At 40.0% G+C, this 24,286-nt stretch overlaps 10 protein-coding genes across 10 annotated transcripts; 5 read left to right on the top strand and 5 right to left on the bottom strand.

Moving 5' to 3' along the window:
* Positions 1-350: 350 nt before the first annotated feature.
* On the top strand, positions 351-2,065 carry VMA13 (H(+)-transporting V1 sector ATPase subunit H; the record flags this gene model as incomplete). The annotated part of the gene is made up of 2 exons (XM_043191384.1): positions 351-356; positions 644-2,065. The coding sequence occupies 2 exons, from the start codon at positions 351-353 to the stop codon at positions 2,063-2,065; spliced, it is 1,428 nt and encodes a 475-aa protein (XP_043049027.1).
* Positions 2,066-2,585: 520 nt separating this feature from the next.
* Positions 2,586-8,594, top strand: KQ657_000545 (uncharacterized protein; the record flags this gene model as incomplete). Its single annotated transcript, XM_043191383.1, has 1 exon — positions 2,586-8,594. One exon carries the CDS (start codon positions 2,586-2,588, stop codon positions 8,592-8,594), a length of 6,009 nt encoding a protein of 2,002 aa, XP_043049026.1.
* A 628-nt stretch (positions 8,595-9,222) lies between these two features.
* KQ657_000544 (uncharacterized protein) lies at positions 9,223-12,114 on the top strand (the record flags this gene model as incomplete). Its single annotated transcript, XM_043191382.1, has 1 exon — positions 9,223-12,114. One exon carries the CDS (start codon positions 9,223-9,225, stop codon positions 12,112-12,114), a length of 2,892 nt encoding a protein of 963 aa, XP_043049025.1.
* Positions 12,115-12,127: 13 nt separating this feature from the next.
* KQ657_000543 (uncharacterized protein) lies at positions 12,128-13,060 on the bottom strand (the record flags this gene model as incomplete). Its single annotated transcript, XM_043191381.1, has 1 exon — positions 12,128-13,060. One exon carries the CDS (start codon positions 13,058-13,060, stop codon positions 12,128-12,130), a length of 933 nt encoding a protein of 310 aa, XP_043049024.1.
* A 925-nt stretch (positions 13,061-13,985) lies between these two features.
* On the bottom strand, positions 13,986-15,455 carry KQ657_000542 (uncharacterized protein; the record flags this gene model as incomplete). Its single annotated transcript, XM_043191380.1, has 2 exons — positions 13,986-15,289; positions 15,368-15,455. 2 exons carry the CDS (start codon positions 15,453-15,455, stop codon positions 13,986-13,988), a joined length of 1,392 nt encoding a protein of 463 aa, XP_043049023.1.
* A 676-nt stretch (positions 15,456-16,131) lies between these two features.
* MRPL44 (mitochondrial 54S ribosomal protein mL53) lies at positions 16,132-16,428 on the top strand (the record flags this gene model as incomplete). Its single annotated transcript, XM_043191379.1, has 1 exon — positions 16,132-16,428. One exon carries the CDS (start codon positions 16,132-16,134, stop codon positions 16,426-16,428), a length of 297 nt encoding a protein of 98 aa, XP_043049022.1.
* Positions 16,429-16,681: 253 nt separating this feature from the next.
* SDH2 (succinate dehydrogenase iron-sulfur protein subunit) lies at positions 16,682-17,464 on the bottom strand (the record flags this gene model as incomplete). The annotated part of the gene is made up of 1 exon (XM_043191378.1): positions 16,682-17,464. The coding sequence occupies one exon, from the start codon at positions 17,462-17,464 to the stop codon at positions 16,682-16,684; it is 783 nt and encodes a 260-aa protein (XP_043049021.1).
* A 1,341-nt stretch (positions 17,465-18,805) lies between these two features.
* Positions 18,806-19,306, top strand: KQ657_000539 (uncharacterized protein; the record flags this gene model as incomplete). Its single annotated transcript, XM_043191377.1, has 2 exons — positions 18,806-18,954; positions 19,114-19,306. 2 exons carry the CDS (start codon positions 18,806-18,808, stop codon positions 19,304-19,306), a joined length of 342 nt encoding a protein of 113 aa, XP_043049020.1.
* Positions 19,307-20,821: 1,515 nt separating this feature from the next.
* Positions 20,822-22,671, bottom strand: KQ657_000538 (uncharacterized protein; the record flags this gene model as incomplete). The annotated part of the gene is made up of 2 exons (XM_043191376.1): positions 20,822-20,839; positions 21,244-22,671. The coding sequence occupies 2 exons, from the start codon at positions 22,669-22,671 to the stop codon at positions 20,822-20,824; spliced, it is 1,446 nt and encodes a 481-aa protein (XP_043049019.1).
* A 537-nt stretch (positions 22,672-23,208) lies between these two features.
* On the bottom strand, positions 23,209-24,153 carry ECM4_1 (S-glutathionyl-(chloro)hydroquinone reductase; the record flags this gene model as incomplete). Its single annotated transcript, XM_043191375.1, has 1 exon — positions 23,209-24,153. The coding sequence occupies one exon, from the start codon at positions 24,151-24,153 to the stop codon at positions 23,209-23,211; it is 945 nt and encodes a 314-aa protein (XP_043049018.1).
* Positions 24,154-24,286: the final 133 nt, after the last annotated feature.

Below are 24,286 nucleotides of genomic sequence, written 5' to 3'. Positions count from 1 at the left end.
GGCAAAGTTTGTAGTCGAAGAGCGAGATGGTTCCCTTGGAGCGTTTGTAGCACTGTTATTCTTACTGGTAGCAGTAGTAGCCATTTTAGCATCAGTAGAAGAAGAAGAGGAAACAGAAAAGAACAGAGGGAGAATTATATTTTTATGATTATAATTTTTAGGTGCTTTCAAATATTTTTTTTGGTACGTAGCATAATCTTTTGCAGCCAAAAAAAGACGTATATAAGGAACAAGATTTCCCTTGTTTCTCATTTTCTGTGCAGCAAAGCTTTTTTTGGTCCCCCATGTTAAGGAGAGGAAGCAAGATGTATTACTATCCAAGGAACATAGTTGGGCCAAAACATCCAAAAATGAATGTATGTATTCATATGAATATAGGTTAATGTCTACTATAGAACGTGTTCTTGATCTGTTGTAATTGAGATCAGTTATCACGTGATGTTTTCGTGCGCGTACCGCAATTCCACTGAGGTAAAATGGACGACTGATAAAGATATCGATAATGAATCCAAGCAACAAAGAGCTTGGAGAGTAATTGAAACGTTACGTTGATCATGAGTGTCTCATATGTATGTGTGGAACCTATTAGAAGAGAAAGCAAGCTTTTCTTAGAACAGTTAATACTAACAATTGAAATTGATAGTCACCAGTGATTGTTGAAAGTGGTTTCTTTGAAGATGGAAAGAACCTTATTCGTGAACGTGTGATCAGTTGGAGTGGTAACACTCGTGCAGGTTTGATTACTGAAGATGAAGCTAAATGCATTAGGTCTTTGGAAAAGCAATCTGTTGAAAACAAACATCAAACCATCTTATCTCAAGTTGATTATTACGCACAAACAATTTTAAATGTATTGAATAAACTTATCCAAAGTAATTCCTCTGGGAAGGAAGATATCATTAAGAATATCTTGACATTGATAAATGATTTGCTTTTGGAATTGCCCAATCAAGAATTTATTGATGCTCTTTTGAAATTATCCAGTGTTGATAGTTCTTTACCATATGCTCCATTTGTTGATTTATTGGGTAGTTCCGATGTTTTAATCAAATTTTTGGCTTTATATAACTTGACTATTTTACTCACCAAATCTGCAAAATCGAGTGGTACTTGTCCTGATAAGGAATTGGTGATCAAAACCATTGATACTTTAAGTTCGGAATCATTCATTGGATCTTTGAAGGATACAAATTTACAGTTTTTAGGCATTCAATTGTTACAAGAATTAATGCTTTATAAGCCATTCAAACAAATTTATTATGAACATAATTTGATAACCAATTTCCGTCCCATAAATCATTTAATCCAATTGGCATCAAAACAACCCAATAATTCCAGTTTACAATTAATTTATACTGTTTTGTTAACTACTTGGGTCTTATCATTTAATGCTAAGATTAACAAAGAATTGGTTCATTATTATGCCAATATTGTTGGATCGCTTTTAACCATTGCTAAAGATTCAATTAAATTAAAGATTGTACGTTTAGCCGTTGCTATTTTGAAAAATTTTGTTGCTATTACTACCAATAATGGAGAACAGTTCAAAGTGATTAAGATAATTTTGTTTCATGATGGATTAACCACCATTAATCTTATTAAGGAACGGAAATTTGCTTCCAATGGTAGTGATGAAGAATTATCCAATGATTTGGCATATTTATCCGAAGAATTGACTGAAATCGTTAAGAACAAATTAAGCTCGTTTGATGAATATTTGACTGAATTGGAAAACCCCAATTTAATCAGTTTTTCAAGTCCCACTCATAAATCAAATGAATTTTGGTTAGACAATGCTCATCGGTTCAAAGACAATAAATATGAATTACTTTTACGGATTTTGAAAGTTTTATCCACCACCGATAAGACGGAAACCAAAGTTGTGTTATTAAATGATTTGCAATATTTGTTTAAGAACTTGGGTCTGGATGCTGTTGACTTTGTTTCTAAGTCAAGTCATGGTCAATACAAGTTGTTGATCATGACTTATTTGGATAACAATAATGGTGATAGTGAATTGAAATATGAAGCCTTGAAGACCATCCAATTGTTAGTTGGCCAATAAGCGTATCCTTTCTGTCCGTTCTATTCCATTCTATAACTATTAACTGTTATCACTTTATTCTATTCTTTCTTCAATTTATATAATCTTTGGTGCATCATCAAAATGTAGTGCGCACAGTCAAAACAGTACACAAGAAACAACAGCAATATCACCAACTATCACCAACTGTAACGGTACTACAATAAGTTGTGTCTAGACTGCTCCCTCAATGCCACCTGCTTATACTCGGTATCGGCATAACCGAGAGCGGTCGTTTACCGATGGTGTCAAGCTAAAGAGCGCACCAGGTACACTAATCTACTGGGAGGATCACAATGACAAAAGATACATAGACGCGTTGGTCCACTTGTTTTACTTTAGTCCAATCAGAGGACGATACAATCGAGTAGTGTGTTGTCGGTGTGGCCATGACGAAGTCATAGAGCACGAATTGGCTTATGAGACTTGGAATATGGAAGATCTACTACGAAATCATATAGATCATTCTGCTCGGATAGATGGAGAAAGATGTCCCCTTGCAATGGCTGTGTTGTCCCAAAGTGTTTTTGGGGGTTTGGATGTTGATGATAAACGTCATGAGTTCAAGTCCATGCCTCTGGTTCTCAGTGACCCATTGACCAATGAAGCCCTAATGTTCAGGAAACTGTTCTATTTCAAGTATCCCCATGATGGTGATGATCGATATTACATCGATAGCGATCTGTTGGCCAAAGCAGGATTCATTCACGATCCGGAGATCCATGGTAGCGATAGAACTGTTTGCGTGTATTGCAAATGTAGTCTAGAGGATTGGGATAGTGACGATGATCCACTAGCTGAGCATCGTCAGAATTCTCCTGGATATTGCTACTTTTTAGAGTGTCTTGATCTTTCATTGCCCAGACTAAAGTCTAAGTTGACAGGATCACAGTCGAAACAGTCACAGCCACAGTCACAACCGCAGTCACAGCCAAAGTCAATGGTTAGGGTTACAAATCAACCTGATTCATTGGACACAACAAATGTTCTTGGTCAATTAGATGATTTGGATCTTGATCTTAGTGATCACAATCGTTCAGATTACGAGCCACAGCAATCAACGACACCCTTTACAATGGTTCAACTAAACCAGACCCTGAACCCACCCCGAATAGACGATGATGAAATCACTGTGAAAGAAACGAAACTATCTAGACGAAAGAAGACAAAACAAAGAATACAGAAACAACCATTGGTCTACGTTAACCAAGATTACTGGAGTAAACTACCGGATGAAGATTTGTATGAAGAATTAGAAGGTAAAAGGAGACCAGCAACAACAGTGACCACGGTTTCAGATTCAGTTCCTATTCCAATCGACGTTGAAGAACCATCGGCTAAAACTTCGGCTTTCGACTCGACATTCGATGATAGCATCTTAGGAACAAGCTTTAAAGATATTAGTCCGAATAAGTTACGGAATGAACGAAGAAAGCTGAGGTTATCAGAAGCTGGGTCGAGGCAACAACTACCACAGATCACAGAACCGTCACCAGCAGTAGAACCGGTACCAGTAGTAGCCGAAGAAGAACAGCCTGAAAATATATCGGAAACTTCTGTGGCCTCGCCGCTGGAGATTATCTCAGTTGAGTTCCCTCTGTACTCAGATCCATTGGATGATGTTGTTGAAGCTGACCTAAGTAATTCCAAAGATGGCCATCTTTCAGAAAAGCAAGCAGTGGTTGACGCCGACGTCATTGTTGATGACGCTGTTAATGTGGAGGAGCAGGAGCAAGAGCCTTCTATTAACGTTAGCAATGAAAGCTTAGGGTCAGAACAAAGCACATCTGAACAGGACGATTATGTGCCTGGTGTCGAAGAAGAAGAAGAAGAAGAAGAAGAACTGCCTGAATCAAGTCTGCCAATTCCTTCTGCCTCTTCTGATGAAGGTCTTGGGCGGTCGAGTCGTTTTATTCCACCACGTCGAGTTCTTCGATCACAACTGGTAGACACTCCCAATCTACAGTTGGATCAAACTACTTCGGAGCTGAGCGCAGAGGAAGAGACCAATGAACTATCTTTATTTATGGAAGATGACACCAACGAACCTGATGATACAAATTTCACAGACAACGAGAAGGCTGCAAAAAAGAAGGAAGCACGGACTACGAAATCTAAGACCACCAGAACTAAGACTAAAAAAGAGACCAAATCAAGAAGTCGTCTTGTAAAATCACGAGCCACTAAACAACCTGCAATTATTATTCCCGAGGAGTCCCAGTTAAAGAGAACTAAAACCGTCAAACTTTCTAAGGCCTCATCTATGTCAACAGCAGTTACTGATTTAACTGATATCAATTTAGGAGACTATTCTAACGTTGACATATTGGAAGAAGATGTTAGACCCATGGAACCAATGCCTCGTCCAGAATCACCAGTACGTTCAACAGAGGTTGGTTTACAGGATGCCATTATAAGTCCTGTGAAGGCTCAGTCTCAAAAGAAGTCAAAGGCAGTGAAGCGTACTTATCGAAATCAGCAAAACATATTTGATAATGAAACTGATGACCAATCTGATGAGCAAGTACATTTTACCTCATCACCTTCAAAGGGTCTGTATTTCAACAGGCCAATATCAGTGGAAAGGAATCATTTCAGTGATGTAGTCGCTGCTAGAAACAATGCAACTGTAGCTGGCGATTCAACAGATCCTTTGGACCATGACACCAACGAAGACTTTGAAGATGCTGCTGATAACCCTGCTGCTAGTCGTCAACTACAAGAGTCAACACCAGCAGATGACGTACCAACTCAACCTGACGTTCCAACTCAACCTGAAGTTCCAGCACAAGCTGATGTTCCAACACAGGCTGATGTTCCAGCACAAGCTGATGTTCCAACACAGGCTGACATTCCTACTGCAGACGCTCCGACACAAGTTGACCCAACACAAGCTAATGTTCTTGATGGGCACTTGGATACACAATTAAAATCAAGACGACAGAAACATGGAGGACGATTCAACCGATCGAAATCAAAATCAAAAGACAATACTTCAGCTGCAGAACCTGACGCTCAGTTCGATACAGAAGAAGAACCAACTCCGAATGATAAAGATTCCAACAATAGAGGAGGCCATGCCAGTCATCAAGATAATGCAAGTCGTAGTGAATCGGATGATTGCACTATTAGAGTTAAAGTAGAAGAAGCAGATGACGTCTACATGTCTGAACACTCAGACAATGACTCCAACGTTCCACCTATAAAGCGAAGCTCAACAACCCCACCAGAAGAAGATACCCATACAGAGCCTACTGTCGCCGTGAAACATGAACCTGCCGATACGACGACACCTTCGGAGGTTGTGTCTGAGGAAAGGACAACCAGTACCCCAAAGAGAAGAAGCAGAAGCGGTAGAATTATAGAGGACTTAAGTATTGACATGGTTGAGTATGCCAACATGTCGATACTACCTTCACTGTCTCGAGGGATTAGGCTGCGTTCGAAAGAGTTGACAACTCGTGAGCCAAGTGTTGACCGGACCGAGAAAGATTCTACCAGTAATACAAGGGCTAAGCGGACAGAAAGTCTGTCCAGAGTACTGTCTCTGTCAAGAAGAAACGTGCTGTCAAGGAGCATAGCAAATCAAGAAGAATCCCATTCTTCACTGGATTCCGTTGGCCTAACTGTTGAAACGTCTTGTCGAGCATGTAGTAGACGCAGTACTCGCTACCGCAAACATCCGTGCAGCAAGGAATTCCCTAGATGCTCCAGATGTATTGACCTTGATCGCGAGTGTGAGTATTCTAAAAGTGCCTTAAGGCAATATTTTGCACGATTAAATGCTGTTAAAGACGACAAAGAAGAGCAGGTTAAAGCTGTTAAAAAGACAAAAAAAAAGGTACCTGATTTAAGCATTGATATGAATGGATATCAGGGCTCATCCAGGCCATCTAGTTCCAGCAAAAAGCATGCTAAAAAGAAGATTATGGGAGTTGACTTAAGCATTGATATGAATGAGTATCAGACATCGACCTGCTTACTGTCGAGCTTACGCCCTATTAGGCAATCTGGAGACAGTCTAAGTATTAACAAGAATCAAAGTAAATCCAGACGAACTTCACTGTCTGCTGCTATCAAACCAGCTGCTAAAAAGACCTCGTCCAAAAAAAAGAGAGATTCAAGCATTGAGAACCAGAGCCTGGACAACCAGCAACCTGCTAAAAAGAAGTCTAGAAATGATTCAAGTACTGACAAGAATGCGACCTCGTCCAAGTTACCTTCGCTGTCTAGTGCCAGCAAACAACCTCCTAAGGGAATACAAAAAGGGGAACCTGATTTAAGCATTGACATGAATGAGTACCAAAGCTCGCCCAGAGTATCTTCACTGTCTAGAAGTAGCAAGGAGCCTGTTAAACTGTCTCTGGTTACAAAGAAGAAGACTGTACCAGTTAGTAATAGCAGAAGAGAGCAGTCTATAGAGAGAAAGACGACATTTGAGATTGTGCAGACCCAGAATGATGATTCTGCTATCGATAAAGGTACAGATAATGAAGTTGACAGATTAACTTCTAATTCCGTTGAATTATCGGCTTCAACCCCCGATGATGAAATTGAAACCTCAGTCGTGGAATCTGTGAACGGGTCTAGAGATAATGGAGATGATAATAATGGCAAAGAGAAACCTACTCAAATAATTGCAAGTGAACCTGCTGCTGAAGAAAGCGAACTTGTTCGTGAAGTAGTAGTAACCAAAAACGTTGTAGGATTTCAAGATGGACAACTGGAGAATCCTCTGAAGCGTAAGAACTCACTGAAGAGGGGATCTTCAGCGTTGAAGCAGAAAAGGAGAAGAATTAGCTTGGAAAAGGTACCAGAACCAGAACCAGAAGCTGAAGCTGAGGTTGAGACTGTTTCTAATTGGGTGAATGCTTCTGAAGCAATAGAAAATTTGTCAGATCATGAGCCTGATGTAAGTGCCTTTCTGTATGAAATGGAGGAAGATGACAGTGATGATTACAGCAAGTATCAACAAGATTTACAGAATCTTGAACTCGGGCATCTGCAAATTTTTAAAGAAAGTGATGATGAAGATCATGATAGACCATTTGAAGCAGCACAAGACTTGAAACAAACTTTAGATGGTGTAAAAGCAGTGGTAAACGAACCACCAAAGAGTTCGAGTTCCAAGGAGTCGAGGGTTTCAATTGAAAGAGAATTGAAGGGCCAAGTGGTAGAAGAATCTATTGCAAACGTAACCGTACCGTCGCCCGACCCGGAGTTTATTGAGCCTATTCATGAAGAGAATCAGCCACGTATTGAAAAGGAAGAGACTCGAGCATATATTGACGAAAAAGAGACTCGAGCACATATTGATGAAGAAGAGACTCTGGCAAACATTGACAAGGAACGTGAGGTTGTCGTAACTTTGTCACCACTTCATGAGAGTCAGCAAAACGTCGATGTTAGTCAAGATAGTGAATCTGAAATCAGTGAAATACTGCAAGAGAGTTCTATGGGATCACCTGATCTTGCTATGTCTGATGCTGTCTCTGAGCATGAGCCAGAGCCTGAGCCAGAGTCTAAGTCTGAGTCTGAAGCTGAGTCTGAAGCTGAGTCTGAAGCTGAGTCTGAAGCTGAGTCTGCGCCTGAGTCTGTACCAGAACCAGATTCACAAGCTCATACGAAACCAAATCCTAATTCCAATTCCCAGATCCCAATCCAGTCAACTTATACATTGAATTCTGCTACTCTAGAGCCTGCTAAAGAGGCCCCTTCCAAGTTCGTGACTGAGATCAAGAAGACCCAGACCTTTAAGAGATCTTCCGACAAAGAGTCTAGACCTGAGAGGAAACAAACCATCAAGTCCAATCAGTATCATCGAGACATTAGTGAAGCCACCACGTTTAAAATCAGCCATGTTTCCAAAGAACCGGAGACGAAATCCGATACTCTGAAAGACTTGGTGATAGTTAATGGTGGATCTGCTTTTTTAAAGAACCATGATGCCCTGAACAAATTACCAAAGAGTCCAATACATGCCGCTGAATTTGTTAAATCTATTTTCAATCTGCCACTACGATCACCACCAAAGAATACAAACTACAACAATATACTACCACTGAAGCCTCTTAACACCATTGCATCAGGTGTTACCAACACTAAAGAGGCTAAGACTAAAGGTGGTAAGACTATGGGATGGACACCAGGTACCATAGATAAATTCAAACAAGAGATTGAACATTTCAATAGTGGAGCACAGTATCTACACAAGTTAACCAACTCCGATACATATTTATATGAAGATGACGATGGAGAATTGACCCATTTCATCTCATGTATGCCTGCAGATGAAGGGGAGATGACAATAGAAGAGTGGGTCAACCATAATGCCAATCATTATGCTCGAGAGCTTCGTTCTTTCTTAGATACCATTCGGCAAGACTTTGAAGAACAGCATGAACGGGCCATCCAAGCCATAGTTGATCTTTCAACCGATGAAGAAGTTGATGATAATGATAATGATGCTGATGATTATGCTGATACTAATGATAATGCGATGCTTACATAATCATCATAGTATGCTTCTAATCTGGTAGCACCGACAAGCCACATGGATAAAGCACTACATTGGCAAGGTACTACAGTGATATATTACAATGATAAACTTCTATAGTATTACAGTGATGTATACCCTGATATATTACAATGATAAACTTCTATAGTATTACAGTGATGTATACCCTGATATATTACCCTATTAGTATATTTTACGTTATATTGCATTGTACTCAGATTTACCTACATTCTTTGTACCCCCATTACCCGTGAGGATGTAGTCCGCGCTACCGCACGTTACCTTTCGAATGTTCAAGTCGACTGAAACCCAATACCCTACAACCTAATACATTCGTTCCTTTGATCCGTTAGATTAGATACTTTCTATATATATATATATATATATATATATATATATATTGTATTGATCTGGCGTTGCTTTGCTGGTATTGTTGTTGTTGTTGTTGTAGTAGTATCTTTATCCTTTTATCCAGACCCATTACGTCGGCGATAAGGTGATTGACTTACAAGACACATACAAACTCATATTTACATCTATTACACACATCACCTATCCTTCCACATTGAGCCCAATCTGATTGGAGCCGTACCCGTGCATTTTCGTGTCTATTGCGTTCACGATGTCGTTTTGGCCCTTCACCAATGCGTTGAATAAGAACACGCATCTACTGAAGTTCTTAGACGGAATTCAAGATTTGAGTGGTGTGTCCGCTAAGGATATTATAGAAGACCGTTCATTGGCGCAGGAGATCTTGATAGAGCTTCAGGATATAAAGGGCACGTATAAGACCAACTTGGGCAACCTACAATTCCTTGATAGTGGGAGTAACAGTAGCAGTGGTACTGGTACTGGTGGTGGTGGTGGTGGTGGCAATAGTAATAATAATGGGACTGCTAGTACCAACTCTGATGTAGTGCTGATCTCGTCGTCGACCAATGAAACAACGGCAAATACAAAGGACACCCGGAGCTCCAAGTTGGTTGAGTTATTGGTTCAGCCGCATATCTTGGATGGAATGTTGGACTATTTGGCCAATAGTGTTGATTTCTTTTATAAGGCCCAGCAGGAGGAGGAGGAGAATCTAAGGAAACTTGTTGATGATCATGGACATGACGATGATCATGGACATGATGATAGTCATAAGCATGAGCAAGATAGTGACCATGACGATAGTCAAGATGCTGATGAAGTGGGTGGTGAGCATGATGGTGATGGTCATAGTGGCAACGCAGACTACGATGATGATGAATCAGAGGATGACAAAATGAGAAGATACGTACAATCGGCTTCAGATATCCTTAGCATTGATATGTGGATTATTCTGAATCGAATCATTGAGTGTCCGCCTATTATGAATAAGTTTTGGCTGATTTTGAAGCTCCCCAATCTCTTTGATTGTTCACCTTCAGTCACTTATATGGTACACATATTGGACCAATTTATGGATGCCAATAGCATTGAGTTGTTGAACTTTTTAAGAAGACAAGAGGACTTGGTGGATACGTTTTTATCCAAAATTTGCATACCATTATTGATGGACTTCTTTCTCCGAGTCATTCAAACAGATAAACCCGATTCTCCCACGGGGATCTTGGACACTTTATCCAGTCAAGGGTTGATTCCGAAACTAATGGCAATATTAAAGCCCAACCCCGCTGAGTTTGATCCCAATGTCGATTTTATTCCGGATCATCAAGTGTTTTTCAACCAATCAGCAGCTACAGACTTTCTTAAGGCTTTGATCACCATCTCTTCCAATACGGCATTGGCCGTGGTTCTAGAGACCAATATTGGGCCTAATCTGTTGACCAGAGAATTGGTATCACCCAAAATCATTAATATGATGATCCATGACATTATACTCTACGAACCTCCCGTCACCAAAGATGGAAAGAGACAGACCAACAAGCATGGAATCAATAATTGCGTGGGGATCATCATTGAGCTTATTAGAAAAAATAATTCAGACTACGACTTGAACTGTGGTAGTTATAGTTCAATGCTTCAAGTAAGTGAAAATGGAGCTTGTGAAATAAACCCCTATGTGATGTTCCAATGGTTAAAAGACTTTGAAAAAAATCCTCCGGGACCTAGAGACCCTTTATATTTGGGTGAAATGTTACATATTTTCTCCGAGAATTTGGATAAACTCAAGGCTTTAATGGATAGTGATCCCATACCTCCTCGACAATTACAGGGAGAAGAGATTCTTGGGTTCACAAGGTTTAAAATTTCGGAATTGATAGCAGAATTGTTACATTGTTCCAATATGATCCTTTTGAATTCCATGAAGATTAGAAAGATTGTGGAAATTCGAGATCGTGTTCGTGATCAGCAATGTTCCCGATTACAGAGGGCCTTGGGCGATAATCTTTCGTTTCTTGATGTTAAAGATATAACCAATAAATTAGACGACATCTCATTGGATGATGTACCAATCATTGAAGAAGACGAACAGGAGGACAACGATATCAATATCTTCAGTCAACCACAATCAATAACCAATTTCCAGGAATTAATTGATGCTTTAGATGTTGATGAAGATTCTGAAGACGAAGAGCCCGTGATTTCTCCGGAAAATCCCTTTGTCTGTAAAGAAAGAGACCTTGCTATCAGAATGGACCCCTGTGTGGGTAATTTCTTCAAGATTAAGTTTTTGGATCTGGGTTTATTGCGTGATATTGTCAAAAAGTTTATCCAATATCCATGGCACAATTTTTTCCACAATGTTGTATTTGATTTAATACAGCAAATCTTTAATGGGAAATTAAACTCCTATAACTCGTTTTTGATTGTGGATTTATTCCGTAAGGACTGTTGTGACATCACCAACGTCATTGTTAATACGTTTAAAGAAGAAAAAGTCCCTAGACCAGGGTACATGGGTCATATGGTACTAATTAGTGAGGAGGTGGTCAAGTTTACCTCGTTGTACAAGCCAGACTTAATATCGCCAGTTATAGTAGAGGCTGTGACGTCTGAGGAATGGGATTGGTTTGTGAACACAGTTTTGATTCGAATCCGGGAGGTTTACAATGCGGTGTTGGGGTCAGACATGACGGATATTGATTCACCTGATCAAGAGGGACAAGAATATGGATTTGACTCGGGAACAGTGGGGTATTTGGATCTCGATAACTTTGGTGGGAAGAAACCCATCATTCTTGGAGATTCAAGTAACCATGATGCCTTTATTGGTGACGGAGAGGAAGGAGAAGATACTGATGATACTGATGATACTGCTGATGAAGATGAAGTTGATAAAGGTGACAGCACCAAATTGCCAGAGTTAAAGAACATTAATCCGGCTACATCCAATCTTGAGAACGAATACACCAACGAATATAATGGAGATGAGATTTTGGAAAGCTTATCTGGGTCAGATTCATCATCTGAGGACGATAATGACGATGATGATGTTGTTGAAGAGGAAGAGCCATATGAAGTCAAAGAGGTTCAAGAAGGTTCAGGAACCAATGAACTACGGAGAGTACAAAGACATGCACGATAAATAATATTAGAATTTATTGTTGCTTCTTCCTGCTATAAATGACTTTACCGTTTGGTAATTCTATTTTCTTTCCACCTTTGTTTGACTTCTTCTTTGACTTTGGTTTGGTGTTGGAGTTGGTATTGTTATTAGTGGAGGAAGGTTCGGGGTGAGTTTCCGTTTTGGCAAGCGACACTTTCAAACCAGGTAAAATTTTACCAACTGAAAAATTCCAAAAAAATATAGGCATTCTAATAATCAAAGTGTCTTTAATTGAAGGAGAGAGATTAATTCTAGACTCGTCCAAGAGAACCAATTCATCATCATTGGAATCATCCACTGCAAAGACATCACCAATTGAATTCACCACAAACTGTCGTCCCGTGGCTTCATTTACCACTTTCCTATCAGAACCATCAACGGGAGGGAAGAGTTGACCATTCCAAGCTTGATCTTTAATGACTTTTTTGAACTCAATTAATCTTTTGAAATCTTGTTTAGCATTAATCTTCAAGCCCATGAAATGGACCAACCCAGAAACCAAGTATAACCCTAATATAGTAATTATTAACCCTGGACGATACTTTGAATAGTAATAACCTGTTCCCTTCCATTTAGGAAATCCATTATCAAGGAAATAATCGTATCTTCTTCTTAAACTTTTATTTCGAAGAATCTCTGCTACAGCAGATAACCGTTGGAATCTTTCTTCTGCCTTCTTTCTTGGGGATTTCCCAACCACCTTATCTGGATGTAATCTTCTCAGTAACTTTTTATAGGCCTTAGAGATTTCTTTGGTGTCTGATTTCTTATCAACACCCAACCATGAATAGAAGGTGATGGTTGCACCGAGATCACCTCTGACTTTGTCGTTGAGAGAGAAGATCTCATAGTCTTCTGGCAGCCATGCACTGGCGGCTACCAATGTCACTAATGCAAACATCCATATCCAAACGTTTAACTTCATGGTGGTAATGAAAGAGAAACAACAGCTAAACTAAACAGCATTTACTCAACTAATTTTCACTTTGGTGTTGAGTTCATCTGGAATCACCTATTGCCGTTTTGGGACAAATTCGCGACAATGCGAAAAACTAAAAAGTATCACGTCTTCAATCATTAAACACCAAACACCAAACACTTTCTTCATTGGTCTAACGTCTTCTTCAAACAGCCTCGGTACAAGTTCCATTGAAGTATCATAATCTTGTGACTGATTATATTCATTTCACTCTCATAGTGTTGTCTGCCATGTACCCCAAATCATTGGTCTTCCAATACACCATCGATGGTGCTCTATGGCTATGCTGTTTCCTTAGATGGTGCATGCTTATTCTGCTAGTGGGAACCCGTTTACTCCCGGGGGGGGTAGCTGACTTCTTCCACATTTGCTCCTGTACCCCCATGCTAACAGTAGCAATGAATAGAGTGTTCTTGAAGAGACGTCCGTTGGCTTGGAGAGATCTTTGGAGTGTGTTCAATGGTCTAAGAATGATCTGGTTAACTTATGGAGTGATCCATGCTCATCCCAAGGTGGCTAAACATTATTCCTATAGTATTGTGTTAGTGTCGTGGTGTCTTACGTATATCATACATTACACTTATCATGCCTTCCGATTGAGATTCAAGGCATCTCCCAAAGTCTTATTCTGGTTACAATATCATTGTTTCTTCTTGCTTATGCCCTTGTCTTTAGTGGGAGAGTTTGCTCAGATCTTTCTTAGTTTGAGATTTGTCTCCACTGGGTGGTATGATTCTCTTCTTTCCATTGCATTAGTGTTGTACATCCCTGTAGGTGTGTGGTACTATTCATATCTTTGGAGTAGGAAAGTGGATCTTTATGACGCAGTAATTCAAAGGAAAAGAGTCACCCCATCTTCCCGTTCATAATTCTAAACTTTTTTCATTATGGTAAATCCAGCCACTTTAATCCGACTGCATGTCCAAAAGAATGTACCTGCTAATGATAAAATTCCAACAAGAACCACAAATCGATCATATTCAACTAATTTCCCATGGTTAATGATGCTTGCACCAATTGGAATCCCCACTAAATTCCCAATACTCAAAGCAAAATTAAGTGTACCGTATCTTTCACCAAATTCATCTACTTTGGTGATTTGTGATAAACATGAAGGTACCATTGAAAGAACAGAACCCAGAAAAAACCCTCCAATGATTGAAAACGCATAAAGTAGTGCTATATTGTGTCCAAAGGGTAACCACATCACCAAGAATGCAATGTTTAAACCTAAAAGCATCAAAATATTGATATTGAATCGTCCATAGTAATCAGATACAAGACCAGGTAACCATCTTCCAAATGTGCCCACTGCATTCCAAAGTGTAAGAAGCAAATAACTTGTAGATTCAGAATTACCAGCAGCAATGGCATATGAAGCAAAATATGTTAAAGCCAATACCAAACTTAACTCCGCAAAGAAGGCACCGGCGATAAGGAAAAGATACCGAGAATCCTTTAAGGCCCCCAAGTTGAACTTTCTTTTATTCTTCAACTTGTTTAATTTAGTTTGTTCATCTTCTTCCAAATGAGATAATTCATTGGTTGGTTTAGACCTTCTAATTCTCTCCTTAACCAATACCATTGCTAAACCCATGCATCCCAAACAAAAGAATGCCAACGTACGCAAGGCCCAAGCGAATCCCACGTTTTCATAGAGACTTCTTAACATCAATGGGAATATCAAACCTCCTACAGATCCTCCGGAGGTTGCCAACCCGGTACAATAACCTCTTTTCTTTAAGAACCAATGGTTAATGACACCAATCAATGGAGTCATTCCAACCCCATTGCCAATTCCCATCGAAATAAAACTGAGTATAAAATGCCAGATTTCAGTCAGCAGAGCAGCACCCATTAACCCAAGGAAAATGAGAGCCGTAGATATCACAAGTAAACTGAAGGTTCCATAACGATCGAAGGCTGGACCCACAAATATACCAAAACTATACGCAAGACATAAATAGACGGAGAAAATCCAAGCAATGGAGAATTCAGATACATTGGCCATTTGATGTAAGGAAACATAAGCTTGAATAGCACCAATCCCGTTGATTAATCCCAAATTGACTATAAGACCAAAGAACGATCCAAGTACAACTAAATATGCTCTTACTCCTCCATCAGGGTACGCGTCTTCGTCTAGATCCTCAGGATGAGGTGATGTCGATGACACTGATGAAGATGTTGTTGTTGTTGTTGTTGTTGTTGTTGATACCACTGATGACGATGTTATTGGAACAGTTACGGTACCTGTTGGTAAATCCTGAAGCTCAATGGTTACATTGTCAGTGTTCTTAAAACGATGATGAGGTGCTTCCATTACCAGCGTAGTAGTCATGGTTGATAGCTGGCAGTCAAAATCAAGTACGCTCACTTTTATGTGAAGATATTAGGGTTTACTTATAGATAACAATTGCAGTTGTTATGGTATCCCCCACACCCCCCACAGGTTTTGTATGCTCGCACAACCAAGTGCCATCCTTGTAACGGAAAACTAAGTCCGGGATGGGGGTCAACGGATCTTTTTGCCAAAAAGGGGACAAGGTAGAGATGATGATACTTGTCTCATGATGATGATGAAGGTTTGGATCTCTGATGTATTCGTTTATTGTGTGGATGATAGCAGTGAGTTTCAGCTTGAGTTTGCAGTCGTTCATAGTGGGCATTGAGAACCTCGATCTCTGAGTTATAAGCTACATAGTAATGCCAACAGACGAAGTCCATAGTTGACTGACAGACAGACGCACAGACAGGCAGACAGAAACAGATCAACAATAGACACAATGAAAGAAAGAAAGAAAGAAAGAAAGAATCAGTACATGTATCCCATAGCTTCTTACACCTTATATTTGTCACGTTTCTGTCACTTTCTTGATAAACAAATGGTGTATCATTCCCAAAATGGTAATTGGTGTCATGTCTGATTGTTACCGAAAATTTTTATCACCAACCAGTTAACTGCCTACAATGCTACCCTAGTATACTACTACATCACATACCTTTGCATACTTGTCATGATTATCAAATACTTCAGCAAGGTCAGTGTCAAGTTCAATCCCTTCACAGCAGGAGCCAAACCTGTAAGATTGTTCCTTTCAAGGTTACCCCAATCCCAAAGACAAGCATGTCCTATTGACTTTGAAGTGTTAGGACCCAACTCACAACATAGACCGCTTATTAGTGTGACGTTTAAGGACAAGACTCAGTTGACCATCGATCCTGAATCCAACAACGTGACCGAAGTGTTTGAATATTTCAATGAACACTCTCGGAAGTTGGCATTAAAAGATGCCATTGCTGGTGATGCTTAAACGGGACAAAACATGTACAATATACTTATTGCTTGTAAATAGAAATTAAAGGATAAATTAAAGTAATGAACGAATGTAATCAAATTGACGGTGTGTTATTGAATCGATTGAAATAAATAAATAGCATGCTATAAAAGTAACAAAGAACAAGGGTGATTGTTTGTTAATTGTTCACCCTGTAGGCCCAATTTCTGTCGCAACCAAAGAGTCTAAGGCTCACTAGTCAGACTAGTTTGTCTAGTCGAATACTCGATTAGTCAAAGGCTAAGATCTTCTTGATTTCAGCGATGGCCTTACCAGGGTTCAACCCCTTGGGACAAGTTCTGGTACAGTTCATGATAGTGTGACATCTGTACAAAGACATGGAGTTTTGTAACATGGCCTTTCTAGCAGCAGTGGCTTGATCTCTAGAGTCAATTAACCATCTGTATGCTTGCATCAAAACAGCTGGACCTAAGTATTCTTGTTGATTCCACCAATAGGATGGACATGAAGTAGAACAACATGCACACAAAATACATTCATATAACCCATCTAATTTGGCTCTATCTTCAATACTTTGCAAATGCTCTCTACCATCTGCTGGCTTTTCCTTGGTCTGCAAATATGGTTGAATAGACTTATATTGCTTGTAGAAATGAGTCAAATCTGGTACCAAGTCTCTGACAACGTACATGTGAGGCAATGGGTAGACCTTTAAATCCTTGGATTCATTCTGGTCAATCTTACAAAGACATGCCAAAGTATTAGTACCTCCAATGTTCATGGCACAAGATCCACAAATACCTTCACGACATGATCTTCTGAAGGTTAACGTGGCATCTTGTTCGTTCTTGATCTTCAAAAGAGCATCTAAAACCATTGGTCCACATTCATTCAAATCAACATCATATGTTTGCATTTTGGGTGCGGTTTCAGGAGTATCAGGGTTCCATCTGTAGATTTCAAACTTCTTCAATCTGGGCTCCTTGGCAGCCGACGTGGCCAATCCCCTGGCAAATGTAGTAGTAGTCACGCTTCTCAATTGTCTGAACATATCGATTAAATTTAGACTTTGGTGTTGGTGATGAAAACAACAGCTTACCATTTGTGAATTTTTTTTGCTGGGAGATTCTTTTTTACTTTTCCTCTCTATGTGCCATAGTAAAACCTGGTAGCGCTGTTGGGCTTTTTTATGGGGAGGGTTAATAGGGTGAGATTTTGGCCAATCAAAGTGCATTGTTTTGTCAACTCTCACCGGGAACCATCGGGTGCGACCCACCGGGGTCCTCGGCCATAGTTATGTGTGTCATAAACTTACGTAATGTATACTCTAATGTTGCAGTATAGAAATTAGATGGAGGTAACTATAACGAATGTTTATATATATATAGCGTTGTTGCCTACATGCACGATAGTGATTAGTGTGATTATCTTGTCGCATTACATCACTCCAAAGGCTAAGACTATGAGAGTCAGGCAACAAAGAACGAATGGCTTAACGATATTTCGATAACCACCATTTGAAACCGCATGTATATAAGCAGGTACATTTGGTGTAACAGAAGTAGTTACTTGGACTCCGACCAGCGAAATCACTAACGTTTGCAAAGTAGTCAATTCCGAAGAAGTTTGGTCTTTGATTATGGTCGTGGGGACAAACAGTGAACTAGTCAGCACAGAACTTGAGCCTAAGCTTGTGCTTGAGCTTGAGCTTTGTGTTGTTGGGAATTGCTGCAAATTTCCGGAATAATTGGTTGATGTAGGGTTCAGATCTTGTACTTGATCTAATACAGCAGGAGTAGTCGTATCTGCCTCTGGCGTGAGCTCTGCTAGTTCATTTGCTTGTGGTGGTGATTGTAAAGTGGTTTGGGGATTGTTAGATAACAATGTGGAATCAGGTTTTGGTATGTTGTCTTGCAACATTGCTGTGGTGGTAACTTCAGTTGGTATTGACGATACTTTAATGGGGACTGGCAAAAATGTACTTTCTCCAGTGGAAGTTGTGGGTAGGGTCAGAACTATAGAAGCTCTACTGGTGGTGGGGGTTGTGGTTCGAAGGGAAAAGGTTGTTTCAGTGACACTGGAGGTCGTAATAGTAGATCCAGTAACGGGACTTGAGGAATGATTCTCTGGTGAAAAATTTGGTGTTGTGACGGATGTGTTCACGGTAGTTTTAGGAACGGTGGCTTTTGTTGAGATGGTCTTTCGGGTAGTTATTGGTACACAGAACGACGGGTATGAATTGGAAATTGACTGAACAGATGTTGGAAGTGAACTAGTTCGTGCCCTTGGGCATGATATTGAGCTTTCAGGTGTAACCTCTGAGCTAGCACTGGGCTCCTCTACCTTATTAGTAGAGCTTGATGACGAATAGAACGAAGTCGTTGTAAAAGGAATGCTTGACAGTAGAATAGTCGTGGATGATAAGCTTGATGAAAAGGCCTTAGAACTATCAAACAATGACACCAGATTGCTTGCAGAAGACGTTGGAATGTTGTCACTGGAGCTTTCTTTATCAAAGGAGGCTGATGAATTCGCTACTAAGTCACTGGAACCATGAGAAGGCTCCGAGCTTGATGTTAACAATATGTCACCAGTTGCAGAAATAGTCTCCTCTGAGCTAGCAACTGTGGTTGGCTCACTAGAAGATGACAAAACCAGTGAATTGTTAACTGTATTCAGAGTTTCATGAAATTTTTCAAGAGTATCAGAACCAATACTTGAAGAAGGGATATATGAATCATATGCTGATGAAAGTGAATTTGCTGAGGATTCTGCTGCTGCCGAAGTAAAGCAGCTAGAATATGTGCATTCATTGGAAAGTGATAATTCGAAGCTAGTGGATGAATATTCCATATCAGAACTTGCAGTTGAAGTAGGATTTGATGAAATTTGAGAACTGCCTTCATAATTTGAAGTTGAGTCATCTGTGTGCTCTGCTGGTGTTGTGGACTGTTCTTGGAAAATTAAAGAGCTAAACAAATGACTTGAAGATGGTATCGTATAATGAACAGAGGGTGATATTAATGAACTTGCGGTGGGGGGTACCAATATACCTGAAGTAGCAGGCACCAATGAACTTTCAGATGAGAAAACCAGAGATCTTTCAGAAGACGATACCAAAGACCTTTCAAAAGATATCGAAACGTAGTGACTCGTGGTAGAGACCTCAATTATACTACTTTCTGTGCCCTCCAATTGTGAGTGTAATGAGGCGCTTGCGCTTTGAATTGAACTCTCCTCTGAAGTGCTGGATGATTTCAAAAGCGAGTCACTGGATGAAGAACGTGAGATTGTTGTAGCACGAGATGTTTCTGTACTTGTGGACTCGATAGAAGTAGGTGTTAAAGATGCATCAATGAATGTTGAACTAGACTGTAAACAGCTGTTAAGAGTCAAAGAAGAAGTTGGCTTCTCTAAAATTTGACTTTCGGAAACTGAAGCAGAAGAAGGCTTTTCTGAACTCGAAGTGACGGTAGTTGTCTCGGAGTTGGGACCCTCGGAACTTGACGTAGAATATAGCTTCTTGGAGCTTGAAGAAGAATATGGTTCCTGTGAGCTAACAATGAAGCTTGCTTCAATAGAGGATGGTGTAATCTGTGAGTAGTCACTTGAACTCAGAACTTCCCCAACTGTTTCAAGACTATTAGAGCTAATACTTAAAGAAGGGAAATACAAATCGTATGATGATGTAAGGGAATATACTGTGGACTCTGTTGCAATCGTTGTAGGGTAACTGGAAAATGGACTCTCGTAGGATTCTGAACTACTTGCTAGCTCGACAGATAAAGTACTTGCGCTTGGGCACAATGAGGACTCAGAGCTAATGTATAAAGCACCCTGTGATATAGTTTCGCTACTTAAATACGATCCTGGCCAACTATAGCTTGAATTCGAGTAGCTGGAGTAGCTGAAAGTACTTTGAGAGTAAGTACTGCTGCCTGGAATGGTGTCTTCTGTCAACGTACTTTCTGGGATGCTGCTTTCTGATGTAATGATTTCAGAAAAGCGGCTCTCTAATGTAGTACTTGAATAAATACTCTCTGAAGCATTGATTTGGAGTGAGCTACTTTCTGATGTACTAGTTCTTTGAGTACTACTTGCTGATGGAAATCCTTCTAAATTAGAACTGCTTAACGAATTGCTTGCTAATGTACTGCTTGCTGCTGGACTGCTCTTAGGTTGAATAATTTCTGATGACTGACTTTCAAACGGACTGCTCTCAAATGAACTACTTGATGCACTGCTTCCAAGAGTACTGCTTTCTAATGGAACTGATTCTGAATAACTGCTTTCTGAAGTAGTAGTCCCTTGAATACTGCTCACTGAAGTACTACTTTCTGGAAAGCTGCTTTCCAAAATACTGCTTTCCATGTAACTTGAACTTGAATCCGAATCAACTGGATAACAACTAAGCATCGTTTCCATACTTGATGGTGTCGATTGTGGATCACTTGTCATTACATCGGTCACTTCAATAATAACAGTAGCTGTTCCATCTTCACCAGTTGTGGTGGTTGTAGATACATAGGAGTTTGACCAGGTCGTTGTTTTGGTGGTAATTGGTGTTGGCAACTCTACTATAACTGTGGCTGTTCCATCTTCACCAGTTGTGGTGGTTGTAGATACATAGGAGTTTGACCAGGTCGTTGTTTTGGTGGTAATTGGTGTTGGCAACTCTACTATTACAGTAGCTGTTCCATCTTCACCAGTAGTAGTGGTTGTAGATACATAAGTGTTTGCCCAGGTGGTAGTAGTAGTAGTAATTGGTGTAGGTAGCTCTACTATCACAGTAGCTGTTCCATCTTCACCTGTCACAGTGGTTGTTGATACATAAGTGTTTGACCAGGTCGTTGTTTTGGTGGTAATTGGTGTTGGCAACTCTACTATAACTGTGGCTGTTCCATCTTCACCAGTTGTGGTGGTTGTAGATACATAGGAGTTTGACCAGGTCGTTGTTTTGGTAGTAATTGGTGTTGGCAACTCTACTATAACTGTGGCTGTTCCATCTTCGCCGGTCACAGTGGTTGTAGATACATAAGAGTTTGCCCAGGTGGTTGTGAAGGTAGTCAGTGAATAAGGAACTTGAACAATAATTGTTTCTGTCCCTTGGGTTCCTGTATCTGTAGTTTCCGAAGTATACTCATTGGTCCAAGTAGTTGTAGTAGTAGTAGAGGACATTGGAACCAACACAATGTACGTGGTTTCACTTACACCCTTTTCGGTTGTAACTGTGACATGATCAACAGTTGTTGTAATTGTAGTAAACGCAATACCTTCTGCTTGAACCAGACCATTTTGGTAAGTACCCCAGTTCTTAATGAAGGAGTTTGAGTTTATCAAATCGGACCCACTGCAATAGTAGTCATTGGTGAATGAAGTCAGAAAATCACCACCAGTGAAAACGACCAAAATATTTAGAAATGGTCTACCTTTGCCTTTAATGTTTGAATAATTAACCGTGAGGGCGTTACCATCACAGGTGAAATCAAAACTTGATTGTTCATAGTCTTCATTATTGAACCAAACATTGATATAATCGGTTAACCCTTGGTGGAACGACGAGCATTCTAATTTTCCATTGGTAACAGTGACACCCAATGTACCACTCAGATAACCATTTGGACAGTTGCCAGCCATAAGATAAAGTAAAGATCTTGAAATGGTGGGCACTTCTTTAAGACTATAAATGATGGAATCTGTATCGTAACCGTAAGCAAAACCACCTTGGAAGTCAATGTCATAAGAGAGTGTATTAGTGCCGTCAGTCCATTCAAGGGTATTGGTACCTTTTTCAAAATAAGTGGCACAAGTTCTCATTACATCGTAGTTACCACCACCGACATTAAAGGTAATAGGGAATGAAGTCTTACCTACAGCCATGGTGTCTGAATTAACTGCTTTAGTAAGTTGACAGGTCACCGTAGAGTACGAGACAAGGAGTTCGCCGCTGTGGAAAATACAGTTGGCCAAAACTTGCAGATTTGCCACTAGATCGAAGGAATCGACATCTGCTGTGATCTTGAATATACAAGGTAATGTCAATTGATAGGTATCGCCAGCATTCATGGTGGACCCGTTTATGGACCAGCTAAGTTCGACATCCCAATTGGGGTTACTCGGAAGCTCGGCATAGTAGAAAGCACCCGGATCGTACCTGATTTGATCTATCGTTTGGAAGATCCCACTTATAGCAGCAGCATTGATAAACTGACACACAAACGCAAAGAACGAGAGTATCTCTAAAAAGATGGTAATCATTTTAACTGAAGAGTGTAAATTGGGTGCGCCTGTAGAGTCATGATGAGATGGAGATGAAGGAGTTGAAGACTATTTATACACATCAGAGTTATCAGAGTGGTCAGAGTGGTCAGATTGAACAGATTGTCAATGAAACATGGTGTGCTACAATTTGAATGCCTAATTGGTATTCTAATGTACGATTTCCTGTTGAGAGTGTTGCAAATTTCGCACCCAATTTGGCATCCAAAGGGTCGCAAGCGAAACGTAAGAAAGCATCACCCACTGTGTGCAAACTGGTGTTCTGAAACAGACAAAATGCAAGAGACATTATTATTATGAGAAGGGGAGAAATAAACTTACTGGTTTAAGCCACGTTGTTTGTGATGTTGTACACTCATGCTAGTTTTGATTACTTTGAAACATTTATTGGGAACTTCTAGGTAAGTAATGAACATACACACAATGCTTCTCGTTATCTGTTACCCACACACCACATGATGTTAATTACACTCCTGAACGCGGGTTTATTACATGACACAAGTCTATCTATTCCACCTATTCTTCGTACGGAAGAATGTGTGGCAAAGGACCAATTGGAATCAAGCCTGAAGTATCCGTATTGTATTTGGGATTTTTGAACCCCAACTTCTTAATCAGATCAAAATCAGTCGTGTCCTTAAACGCAGGATGGTTCCAATATAGATTGGTCAACCACTTATTAAGGTTTGCGTATGAACGGATTAAACGGCCATTTAATTTGGCCAACGTCAGAAACAATGGATCCACCCGTACAACAAAAACATAAGCTTTGATATCTGCTTCTGTCAATTGGTCCCCAACTAAGTATTGACCACCAGCAGTGTGAATCTTAGCTAATTTTTCGTCAAATTCATCTAATAATTCGTAGAACTTGGTGAATGCTGCTTGGTAAGTCTCTTGGTCGGAAGCGAAAACAACCTTCCAAGGACACGAGTGTAATTCCAGGAACCAATCCGAGAACTCATCAATTTCAGTTCTCAAACTTTCAGGATACAAATCAATGTCAGCGTATTTCTTAGGGAGAATAGTGTTAAATCCAGTATTGAAGATTCTGATGAGATCTGCACTTTCATTGTTAACAATCGTATTGGTTTTAGTATCAAATAAGGCGGGAACTGTGTACCTACCTTCGTAATTGGGAGCAGCTCTAAAGTAAACTTCACTATATAATTTGGAGTTGAAGAGTTTATCAACACTTCCATTGGTATAATCAGTTGGACCCTTTCGTTGAGCCAATTCTTGTTCGTTTATGAAACGGTAGCCTTCAGGTGCAGCTTGCCAATGGGTGACACTGTGGTCGATTAGATCATCTAATCCTTTCAATTTGAGGGCAATCCATGCTCTGTGGGCAAAGGGACATCCCAATCCAATGTACAAGTGATAACGACCCTTTTCAGGTTGGAATTTGTCCGAGTCAGAGACACCCACACTATCGAAGAATCCAGTTACTTTATCAGACATTGCTTATTTGTACGATTGATGACAAAAAGTAGTCGATGGTGATATCGGTGTCAACTTATCGGCGATACATATCGTTAACGATTCAGATGACCGCGAGACCTGCAGAGTATCATGCTGCGGTTTCTGTGGAGCG

The sequence above is a fragment of the Scheffersomyces spartinae genome (assembly GCF_019049425.1).
Source record: "Scheffersomyces spartinae strain ARV_011 chromosome Unknown scaffold_11, whole genome shotgun sequence".
In the NCBI taxonomy this organism is placed as follows: Eukaryota; Fungi; Ascomycota; class Pichiomycetes; order Serinales; family Debaryomycetaceae; genus Lizanozyma; species Lizanozyma spartinae.
The sequence above is the reverse complement of the archived record's forward strand: the minus strand, read 5'-3'. Positions and strand labels throughout refer to the sequence as shown.